A 12,348-nucleotide genomic window follows, 5' to 3' on the forward strand; every position below is an offset into this window, starting at 1 on the left:
CTAATAAAAGAGATATGAAATATTAAACAAGAAGCGTACGAGTGCGGTTCCACGTTTCCAGAAAGGATGAAGTCGTTGCCAGAATGATGTCGTTGGTAGAAACTGTAACAAACCATTCCATCCACCCACGATCGTTGTCATCATCTATGCTAGATAATAGGTCATGGTGGCCACGTTTGCTGAAATTTATCATTTCCCCCCGGAAGATTTTGGGGGAATAGAGATTCATCACATGAGCTAAAGATAGCTCTTCTCCCATCTCTTGTCATAAGCGCCTAAGACAAGCAATTGTCCTCCACACGGAAGAACTTACTTGTGTCAAACACACCTGGTACCGGAGGCAGAACTCCATAATAACGGAGTCAAACTCTCCGCTCAAAGAAAACATACCCAAATTAAAGGGATACGTGTAAAAATCTATAAAATCCTCTTTGGGAAGGGTCACTCATCTATTAGATCAGGAGATACAATGTCCAAATCATGGCAGCTATAGTCTTCCTTCATAACAGGAATACTGGAAGGACGAATGGAAGAAAAGTATCTGCTAACAGCCCACGTGCGGGGGAGAGCTGAAGGAAATTTCTCATTGAAGTCTTTTTTTGTAACGAGACTTCTAGGAATGATGGAAGAGGAGCAGCGTCTTCAGCTTTATTCTTGCCCTTTGAAGAGCTAATGTTCTTCGAAGAAGAAGCCATTTGGATGAAAGGAAAGCTTTTCTATTTGAAGGGAGTTGCAAAAAGGCTAAGTAACAACAAGGACGATTTTAAAAAGTTTGGAAAGTTATGGAGTATAAGGGGAGAAGGTTGATACATATAAGTAAAAGTTTTGGCGGCAAAATTCATGGCAATGATTGCCTCGATAACCGGCAAAAGCTATGCTGAATCGTGGGATGATGTGTGTTCGGGGCATTAAATGCGGAGAGACGTGCGTCTAATCAACCATCAGAAGCTTTCAGAAGGAATCATAGTAATTCCCGCCAAAAGAGGGTTTCTACCAACTTTCCGGTAATACAAAGTTATGTCACCAAAAAGCAGCGAAACTATATGTATAGGGTAAAATATGATATGTCAGATGGCTGCTTAAAAGAACGACACCTGGAACCGAGGAAAATTATCCGATTTGGCACCGTGGGGAGTGAGACTCATAAAGAGGCAATAAATACTTCCACCCAGTGGCATTAATGGAGAATATTCCATTGCATTAAGTGCACTACCCATTACAAGGAATTTATCATTTATGTTCACTGTTACATCTTCATCAATGGCCCTCATAATTGACATTAAAAAAGAGCACAATCCTACGACCTTGTTCCTTAGACGTAACTATAAATAGTGAGCTCTGTTATCATTGCGAGGACACGAATTTTTCGGCAAACTAATACTACAATCTACTCAAAGCTTGATACATTTTTATCTTCTTATTTTCCGTTCTTATTACTGTTGCGCCCGGAGGTTTCGCTGCCATAATCCTTATTTCTGTCATTTCGTCTTCATATCAAGGCTAAGCATTATATATTTCTTCAATTATCTTATTATTTTAGGATCAAGTTAATTCACTTGTCTAGAAGCTACGTATAAATTCAACTGTACCGTTTGACGGGTAAACACATATCCAAAAGCAGTAAAAATACGTAGAAAACATGGCAATAAGTTCCCATTAGATAGTTTATAGTAGTCCTGGTGCCTAAAATTTTCTTAGCCAACATGTAATTGGACAAAATTTAATGGAAAGTAAATATTTGAAGCTCTATATTGCAAAGAACCAAAATCCTAGTTAGACACGATCACTTGAGTAAAAAAACTTGTTTAAACCAAACTAAATATGATTATCATAAAATCATAGTCAATGAATATATATTTTTACTCTAATTTATTACTTAACAATAATAAATTAATATTGTAAATATCCTCTGCGGGTACGTTTTATCGTCACTTGAGTAAGATGCCATTCATGCTTCTCTATCGTTTTCCAAATAAAACTTACTGCATGGTTTTACAAGAAAATTAAATTTGCATAAGCTTTGTATTTACCCTCTTAGGTCAGATATTAGGAACATAATCTTGATGATTTGCACCTCAGAAGCGCAAAAGATAAAAGAATTTTTTTTTAAATGACAATATTAACAATATCCATATCTTCTAACCCTATAAGAAATTAAAAATAAATTTTTTTTTTCTGTTTTGTCAAAAATTCTTGCTCTGAATTAATTTCCCCTTTTTCTTTTTCCTTGCTTAGGGGACATTCTTGTTCAGTATTTGTTGGCACAGAAAGAAAGCCCCAAGGGCAGTGACACATAGTTGGATGCCACCAATTTTTATTCTTCAGTTCTTCTTCTTATACTCTCTTATTTCTGGGTAATTTTTACCTTCACATTATACGTATTCATAAATTTGCATGCATGTAAAATAGACTTAATTCAGAGAAATTTTACATCTTGGATCCTCAATTCCCATGATTTGTACTATTTATTAAGCTTGTTAATAAAAAAAAATAACACCAATTTGATTATTTTACCACATAGCATGTTATGATGTAAATTTCATGGGATTTAAGGCCAAATACATAGGCAGACCCCTAAACTTGTCCCTTTTTTCATTTAAACACTTAAACTGAAGCTAGTACCTATTGGACGCCTAAAACTCCTCAAGAAATGTACCAATTAGGCACATTTTGCTACATGGCAAAGTATGTGTTCTACACTCTCTTTGAGCGTGTACATATCTAAAAAATAGTTAATTAATTTTCTTTCTCTTTCTCTTCTTCCGTTATTTTGTTTCCACTGGTTTTATTTAAACTCGGTTCCACCTCGCCGGAAAATTTCTTGACCAACGGCAAGTTCCATGGCTGCTTCCATACTCGGTTCTCATTTCTCCAACAGAATACTCCCAAAACCCTAAAATTTATTTCTCCAATCTCCACACGTATATGACTGTTTATAGAGTTTTCACCTAGGCCGTGATTGACTCAAGATTATAGCATAAATAATCTAGTCATTTATGTTGAAATGTCAAATATTCCAGCTTCCCACATCGGTGGGTTAGCAATAGTTGGGGGGATTTTCCCCCTATAAAAGAAGGCTTAATGTTTAGGATTTAAACACACCTCTCATTTTCCTTCTCATCTGTTTAAGGCATTTGTATCTTCTCTCTTTAGTATTATTTCACTTGTATTTTTGGAGTGGAATAAAATATTGGTTGTGTCCGAGGAGTAGACAAAATTAGCCGAACCTCGTAAATTCTGGTGTTCCCTTTATTGTTGCTTTACTGTCTTATTTATTATTTGGTGGCTGTCATAATTTTTGGTATAGTAGTTGTGACTTATTCACACTATATACATTTGGCTTCCGCAACAATTGGTATCAGAGCCAAGGTACTGTCTAAGTATGCTCTGTGGTTGCAGCATAGTCTGATCTTCCACATCAGAAAAGATTTATCTTGGTAACTGAGTCAAGGTTCTGTCTGAGTATGCTCTGTGGTTGCAGCTTAGTCTGATCTTCTACATCAGAAAGGAAATAATCTTGATTTGTGTCGTCAGCTATTAAATAATATTTGTGTCAAATATGGGAGATAATAAACAAGAAGAATCTACATCAAGTGTCAACAATACGTCATCATTGGCATCTTCGCTTATGACAAGAATTGTGTCAAATGCGAAATTTGCGGTAGAAATTTTTGACGGGTCCGGGCATTTTGGGATGTGGCAAGGCGAGGTTCTAGATGTCCTTTTTCAACAAGGGCTAGATCTGGCCATTGAAGAAAAGAAACCAGATGTTATTGGAGAAGAAGATTGGAAGATTCTCAACCGTGTTGCTTGCGGTACCATTCGATCCTACCTTGCTAGAGAGCAGAAATATCCATACACAAAGGAAACTTCTGCAAGTAAATTATGGAAAGCACTGGAGGATAAATTTTTGAAGAAAAACAGTCAAAATAAATTGTACATGAAGAAGAGACTGTTTCACTTCACCTATGTTCCTGGTACCACGATGAATGAACATATCACCAGTTTCAATAAGTTGGTCACAGATTTGCAAAATATGGATACAACTTATGATGATGGTGACTTGGCCTTGATGTTGTTGGCGTCACTTCCTGATGAGTACGAGCACCTTGAAACTACTCTACTCCATGGAAATGACGAAGTTTCTCTTAGAGAAGTTTGTTCGGCTTTGTACAGCTATGAACAAAGAAAGCGAGAAAAACAGAAGGGCGGAGAAGGAGAAGCACTATTTGTGAGGGGTCGTCCTCAAAATCAAACGAGGACAAAGAAGGGAAGATCCAAGTCAAAGATCCAGACCCAGCAAAGATGAATGTGCCTTTTGTCGAGAAAAAGGGCACTGGAAGAAAGACTGTCCGAAGTTGAAGAATAAGGCCAAATATAATAATGGAAAGGCCATTATGGATTCAAATGTAGCTGATTGTGATGATTCAGACTTCTCATTAGTTACAACAGAGTCATCAACATCATCAGACATATGGTTGATGGACTCGGCTTGTAGCCATCATATGTGTCCCAACAGGGACTGGTTTGTGGAATTTCAAGAAGGAGAATATGGAGTCATCCACACAGCGGATAACAGCCCTCTTACCTCATATGGCATTGGTTCAATACGATTAAGGAACCATGATGGAATGATCAGAACATTAACAGATGTTCGATATGTACCGGATTTGAAGAAGAATCTCATCTCTGTGGGAGCCCTAGAATCAAAAGGGTTCAAAATCATTGCAGAAAATGGAGTGATGAGAGTATGCTCCGGTGCACTAGTGGTAATGAAGGCTAATCGGAAGAATAATAATATGTACCGCTATCGTGGCAGTACAGTTATTGGGACAGTGACAGTGACATCCAGTGACGACAAAGAGGCAGAAGCAACCAAGCTATGGCACATGCGCTTGGGACATGCTGGAGGAAAATCCTTGAAAACTCTATCAGATCAAGGATTGTTAAAAGGAGTAAAGGCTTGCAACTTGGAGTTTTGTGAGCATTGTGTCAAAGGGAAACAGACAAGGGTTAAATTTGGTACAGCGATCCATAATACTAAAGGCATTTTGGATTATGTACACTCTGATGTTTGGGGTCCTTCCAAAACACCTTCATTGGGTGGGAAGCACTATTTTGTAACCTTTGTTGATGATTTTTCCCGAAGAGTATGGGTGTATACAATGAAGAGCAAAGATGAAGTGTTGGGAATTTTTCTCAAATGGAAGACGATGGTGGAGAATCAAACAGGCAAGAGGATCAAGTGTATTCGCACAGACAATGGAGGTGAATACAAAAATGATCATTTCAATAAGGTCTGTGAAAATGATGGCATCGTCCGACACTTCACTGTTAGACATACACCACAACAGAATGGAGTGGCAGAACGTATGAACCGGACCTTGCTGGAGAAGGTACGGTGTATGTTGTCCAATGCTGGCTTGGGCAAAGAATTTTGGGCTGAGGCAATTACATATGCATGCCACCTCATTAATCGTCTACCATCTGCTGCTATTGATGGCAAGACACCATTTGAAAAATGGTATGGAAAGCCTGCTGTAGATTATGATTCTTTGCACGTGTTTGGCTCAACTGCATATTATCATGTGACGGAGTCAAAATTGGATCCAAGGGCAAAGAAGGCTATTTTTATGGGAATTACTTCTGGAGTCAAAGGATATCGCTTATGGTGTCCTATGACAAAGAAAGTAATATTCAGCAGAGATGTTACCTTTGATGAATCTGCTATGGTAAATAAGGTAACAGAAGACACCAAACAAAATAAAGGTGCTTCTAAGCAGGTGGAGTTTGAGGGAAAATTTATTTTTCCTACACAAGAAGCAGAGGAGGAAACAAATGAAGATTACCCTCTGGAAGGAGAGCCAGTAGAGGAGATTCCAACTCAGGAACCTCAACAACAACTTGAATCAATAGCAACCAGCAGGCCAAAAAGAACAATAACGAAACATGTTCGTCTCATAGAGACGGTTGCTTGTGCAACCTCAATTGTAGCTGATGATGTTCCTACTACTTATAAAGACGCTGTCCAAAGTTCAGAAGAAGATAAGTGGAGGATTGCCATGAATGATGAAATACAGTCCCTTCATCAGAATCATACATGGAGATTGGCCAATCTCCCGAAGGGAAAGAAAGCAATTGGGTGCAAATGGGTATTTGCAAAGAAAGAAGGATTTCCTAACCAATTAGATGTTCGCTACAAAGCAAGATTGGTGGCCAAAGGATATGCTCAAAAGGAGGGAATTGATTACAATGAAGTGTTTTCTCCAGTTGTAAAACATTCCTCCATTATAATTATGTTGGCTTTGGTAGCACAATTGAATTTGGAACTAGTTCAGATGGATGTAAAAACTGCATTTTTACATGGAAACTTGGAGGAGGAAATCTACATGACTCAGCCAGAAGGATTCAAAGTTGCTGGAAAAGAAAATATGGTGTGCAAACTTGAAAAATCATTGTACGGATTGAAACAATCTTCTAGACAATGGTACAAGCGATTTGACGAGTTTATGTTGCGGCAAGGGTACAAGAGAAGCAAATACGATCATTGTGTGTATTTGCGCAAGCTTAAAGATGGTTCCTTTGTATATCTTCTCCTATATGTTGATGATATGTTGATAGCTTCCAAGAATTCGGAAGAAATTGATAAGTTGAAGATTCAACTGAAGAAGGAGTTCGAGATGAAGGATCTAGGTGAGGCAAAGAAAATTCTTGGCATGGAGATAATAAGAGATAGACGTTCAAAGAAACTCTGTTTATCTCAAAAGGAATATTTGAAGAGAGTACTTCAACGTTTTGGCATAGATGACAAGACTAAGCCAGTTAGTACTCCACTTGCTCCCCATTTTAAGCTGAGTACTACTATGTCGCCAAAGGATGAAGCTGAACGAGAGTATATGTCAAAGGTACCATACGCAAATGTTGTTGGTAGCTTGATGTATGCAATGGTTTGCACAAGGCCTGACATTTCACAAGCTGTTGGAGTTATTAGCAGATATATGCACAATCCAGGGAAGGAGCATTGGCAAGCTGTGAAGTGGATTCTACGGTATATTCATAATACTGTAGATGTCGGGTTAGTTTTTGAGCAGGAAGACAATCAGTTTGTAGTTGGATATTGTGACTCAGATTTTGCGGGTGATATGGACAAACGAAGATCAACTACTGGTTATGTGTTTACTTTTGCAAAGGCACCAGTTAGTTGGAAGTCTACTTTGCAGTCAACAGTTGCTTTGTCTACAACAGAGGCAGAGTACATGGCTATTACAGAGGCTGTGAAAGAGGCAATTTGGCTTCAAGGATTGCTAAAGGAGCTTGGTGTTGAACAAAAAGGTATCACAATTTTTTGTGATAGTCAAAGTGTTATTCAATTAGCGAAGAACCAAGTTTATCATGCAAGGACGAAGTACATTGATGTTCGGTATCATTTCGTACGAGAAATCATAGAAGAAGGTGGAGTCACGGTGAAGAAAATTCATACTACGGAGAATCCTGCTGATATGCTGACAAATGTGGTGACTGCGGTCAAGTTTCAACATTGTTTGGATTTGATCAACATTGTTGAACACTGAAGATTGAAGATGAATACACAACCAAAATTTGTTATAGAGAGAAAATTGAAGACGTGGAATTTTTGCCAAGGTGGAGATTTGTTGAAATGTCAAATATTCCAGCTTTCCACATCGGTGGGTTAGCAATAGTTGGGGGGTTTCCCCTATAAAAGAAGGCTTAATGTTTAGGATTTAAACACACCTCTCATTTGTCTTCTCATCTGTTTAAGGCATTTGTATCTTCTCTCTTTAGTATTATTTCACTTGTATTTTTGGAGTGGAATAAAATATTGGTTGTGTCCGAGGAGTAGGCAAAATTAGCCGAACCTCGTAAATTCTGGTGTTCCCTTTATTGTTGTTTTACTGTCTTATTTATTATTTGGTGGCTGTCATAATTTTTGGTATAGTAATTGTGACTTATTCACACTATATACATTTGGCTTCCGCAACAATTTACTCCTTTTAAACAACCATAGACTGTATCCTTCACTACCGTCATGTCCAAGTATTTACTCACTAAATATTTTTAGGGTCTCGGTGAGGTATGGGGGTCTGGAATTGAGGTTCTCCATATACCCAAAAAAACAAGAAATTCTTCCCACTAAGTTTTTTTGTCTTGAACAATTTCTTAATGCCAGTATTTATCAAGCAAGTCGAACAGATACCATTTAGAAACGAGATCTGCAATAGTAAGCAAATGGGTCTGCGATGATTTAACCACCTCAATCAGAAAGAATAACAATAAAACAAAAACCAGAACAAAAGAGGAAGAAAAAAACATTGAAAAGAAAAACAGAATAGAAAAGAAGAAGAAAAAGACGAATGGAGAGGGTGAGGGGAGAAAGAATTTTGTCCGATAGCTTTCTCTTTTTTTTGTTTACTTGACACGTGCCATTTACTAATTGGTTGGCCTAGTACGTCAACACACGCACTTCATTTTGTTTGGAAATGTAAAATATGTGTTTAATAGACACACTTCTGTTGGAGTTGAAGTGTCTAATAAGAACTAGTTTTAGTTTAAGTGTTCAAATGGAAATTGAAGCCAAGTTTAAGGGCCTGCTTATGTATTTGGCCGGGATTTAATCTCCATTTGAATATTTGGTGCTTTCCCTTTTTGGGTGTTAGAATATGTCAACTTTTTAAATCTTGGATCTTTCACTTCCCCTGTTTTTCAATTTATCAAGCTTAAACACTAAATTAAGGCTCATTTGATTATTTTCTAGCTTCTAAGTTTAATCTCCATTTAAAAATTTGGTGTTCTCATGGGAAAAAATGTCAAAATTTTGGAATCTTAGATCTTCAGTGCCCCTGTTTTGTATTATTTTTTTATGGCTTGTTAACAGAAATTAAACCCCAACTGATTGATTTTCCACAGCATATGAGCAGTGAATCTGAATATTTCAAATCTTAGCCTGTTTTGAATATTTAAAGATTATTACATCATATTAACACCATTTTATTATTTTATCCACATTTTCCTTGTTATGTTTTCATTATCAATTAATTTTAATTTGCAGGAATACTGATGGTTATACTGTGATGGCTAGAGTAAAAATTCCTGGTACATACTTGAATTTTTTTTTCCCCACCTTCCTTCCTAGTTATATTTTCAGAATACATAGAACTGTAGTCAGTATAAGTTTCACATTGGATGACATATCATTTATATCCTATTTATTGGCCAGTTTGACTAATCTGTTAGCTGAAATATTTAATTTTAAGGAAAGATGGGCTATTTTAAACTAAAGATATATACTACATAGTACAATCAATAGTGAATAAAAATCCATCCAAGGAAAGTAGAAACCATCTGGGATGACCCAACGTACTAATTAAACAACCATTTGGCAGAAAAAGTTATACTACTATTTTTGGTCAAATTTTCCTAACTTTTTGTTAAGATAGATAGAGTTTAGGTTGGTCTTTCCTTTGCTAGAGTCTTGGGTTCGAGCCCTGGGTATGAAAAAATCTTTGGTAGAGAGGGCTCCCCCCGAATGGGTCCCTACGCAACGCGAATCCGGATATAGTCGGGCTCCAACGTGGTACCGATCACCGGGTGAGAAACCCAAAAATAGAGTTTTTCTACCTCTGTGTTCTATTAATTTCAGATTCTAGTGCTAAAGTTCTCCTTTTGTTGTAGAGATTCACTTTGCTTCACCACTGTCAGAGGCCGATTTAGGATTTCTAGAATATGGGCGTATCAGTAAAGAAAAGAGAAAAAAATTATCAAGTGGGAATTGATCCGTGTGTTTGTTTGAGTAAATAACTCAGTATCCAACTAAATGCGCCATTTAATCCTTTTGGAGCATGGGTGCCAACAAATAATATAAGAACAATTTTAGAAAATACATATATAAAATATCTAGTTTGGCGAAGAGACTATGGATTAGGTGCCCCATATTTAGGCTATAGGTCCGCCTCTGACTACAGTTGATGTTTTACCAGGTTATTAACTTTTATAACTTGGTTCTTTTATAGGCTTTATCTTGAAAGGATCTGGTTTGTCAGCTAAAGCTTCAAATGTAAAAGTCATACTCAATGGTGGCCAAAGAGTTACTTTCTTGAGACCCGATGGATATTTCTCATTGTATCCTTCCAATGACTCCATGTCTTAAGTCAGTCTTCAGATTTGATATCTTAGGTTATGTATCTTGATTAGACTCTATATATTGTTATGAGCGTTGTGCTTCCTCAACTGAATGTTTACTGCTGCAGTGCTCCACTCTCCAAGAAAAAGAAAAAACTTGCATAATGTATTTTCATTGATTTTGTGCATTGTTTTCTTGTATGATCTGTTTGCAAAATGTTTGGCTAAATAAAATGGAGCTTAAATGTGAGTGGTTTATGTGATAATTGGTGTTTTCAGCGCTATACTTTTCAGATATGATTGAGTAGACTTCATTTCCTAGCAGCAGCAAAATAACATTGTGATTCATATTATCTATCACATATTTGCTGTTAGCCATACACTTAAGCATGGTGAGATATTTGCCCTCTTGTCTGCTCTGTAGCTTTTACTAACCTTCTGGTCATAATCCGGGGTCTATTATTTTTTTATGTAAGAAGTGAATGTTGTTCTCTATGTACAATTCCTTAACCGTAGAATAGCCATAATGTTTCAGCTGGAACACATCTCATAGAGGTGTTGCAATTGGCTACTTCTTTTCTCCAATGAGCTTCTCTACCACCATCTGCTTAATTCTTGATCAATTTTCCCTTAAAAAGATTTATATGCTTATTAGGATCCCTTTCTGGATGTCAGGTGCGAGTTGATGTTAGTGCGAGGAACCCATGTAAGGTTCAAGCAGCGTTAACCGAGAATAGGAGGAGTCTGATTGAACTGGTTTTGGAGCCATTGAATGAGGAGCAGTATTATGAGGTCGGACATTGATCTCCTAGTTTCCCTTTAATTTCCTTCAGCCCTCCTTTTCTGTAATTTTCTTTCCAAACTACTGAGTGAATTTCTCTTGCAGATAAAGGAACCATTGTCACTGGTGAAAAGTCCAGTGGGCCTGATGATTGGATTTATGCTGTTTGTAATGTTTTTGATGCCAAAATTAGCAGAAAATATGGGTGAGTGTGCTCTCTTGTTTTCACCAAAATGAAGTTGGCTACACATGCAATAGGGTGGTAAATCCACAAAGCTGTTCAAATTATCCGTCCATAATGCTCGAGTTATGTGCTTTGCAATGACTGTGCTAAATATATATGTGGTTCATTATAGGGATTAGTATCCGATGTTATCTATGCAATTTTATCCATTTACCCGTCGATCTCTGATTTTCTTGATTGAATTGGATGGCTTTACAAACATTTTTCTTTTCTTCTTTTCTAAGTTGATAAGTGATGACCTTAAGGTGTTTTAGAGTACTATTGTGCATTACATAAGATATCATTAAATTTGAATTGAGTAAACTTGTTGGTAAACCTATATTGTCTTCTGTACATATTCCGATCATGAGACGAAACTCTATTGCTTGCATTTCCTGAAGTTACTTTAACTTTTTGGTTCTTGATTTACTGTCATTCCGCTGCTAGATCAAACAGACATTACATAAGATATCTCGTGCTAATGTGCTGATTTTTTTTACGTGGCAGATCCTGAAGAAATAAGACGAACACAAGAGGAAATGAGAAACCAAGGAGTTCCCACTCTTTCAAGCTTATTGCCTGGGGCTCAAAGGATCAACTAGAGAGTCGAGACAGGATTAAGAACTTCTAAAATCCTCTGCTAGAAAAGGAAATTCTTCGTTTCCATTCTATGGAAAAGCTAAAAAATCGTAAGCTTAGTTTCAACACCCAGTCTCAATCTTTCTGAACTCTCTGAGTACCATTATTAGTACCTTTAATCACTTGCAAAGATCCTACATTTCCTTTTGGTTAAAATTGTAGGCCGTTGTTATCAGGTTTAAGCGTCGATTATCCTAAGAAATTTTTAATATGGAATTGCCTGTAATCCAATGCCAATATTATTGTGCTGTGAAGAAGTAGTCTCGCCATCCTTTTATCACTGTATATGCTTTGCCTTATGCAAGTTTCTTAGGAGTATCAGCTACCAGTTCTAAGGAAAAAAGAAATCCAGAACATGTAGTGGTAGTAGCTGTGAGAGTTTGGAATTAAGCTGCAAGGCAATATACTCTCTTTCTATTTCTGTTCTAAACGAACTGTCAGTTCTATACAACTAGGGTTGTCAAATTTGGCCCAAGCCCAAATGACCCGCTCTACCCGTCCAAGGATGGGTTCGTTATTAACACGCTCATTTATTGAAGTGAAATTTTCAAAAACCACTATGTTTTAG

At 37.1% G+C, this 12,348-nt stretch overlaps 1 protein-coding gene across 3 annotated transcripts; it reads left to right on the plus strand.

Annotated features, from left to right (window-relative positions):
* The first annotated feature begins 8,277 nt into the window (after positions 1-8,277).
* Positions 8,278-12,065, plus strand: LOC104239267 (ER membrane protein complex subunit 7 homolog). Of its 3 annotated transcripts, none has more exons than XM_009793861.2 (7): positions 8,278-8,381; positions 9,068-9,111; positions 10,029-10,137; positions 10,659-10,692; positions 10,813-10,929; positions 11,024-11,123; positions 11,649-12,065. In XM_009793861.2, the coding sequence occupies exons 2-7, from the start codon at positions 9,090-9,092 to the stop codon at positions 11,741-11,743; spliced, it is 477 nt and encodes a 158-aa protein (XP_009792163.1). In that variant the 5' UTR covers positions 8,278-8,381; positions 9,068-9,089; the 3' UTR covers positions 11,744-12,065. The 3 variants fall into 3 exon arrangements, with proteins under 3 accessions (XP_009792163.1, XP_070006210.1, XP_070006209.1); XM_070150109.1 differs by lacking the exon at positions 8,278-8,381 and adding an exon at positions 8,533-8,651; XM_070150108.1 differs by lacking the exon at positions 8,278-8,381 and having other exon boundaries at positions 8,533-9,111.
* The last annotated feature ends 283 nt before the right edge of the window (positions 12,066-12,348 follow it).

The sequence above is a fragment of the Nicotiana sylvestris genome, chromosome 6 (assembly GCF_000393655.2).
Source record: "Nicotiana sylvestris chromosome 6, ASM39365v2, whole genome shotgun sequence".
Taxonomy (NCBI): domain Eukaryota; kingdom Viridiplantae; phylum Streptophyta; class Magnoliopsida; order Solanales; family Solanaceae; genus Nicotiana; species Nicotiana sylvestris.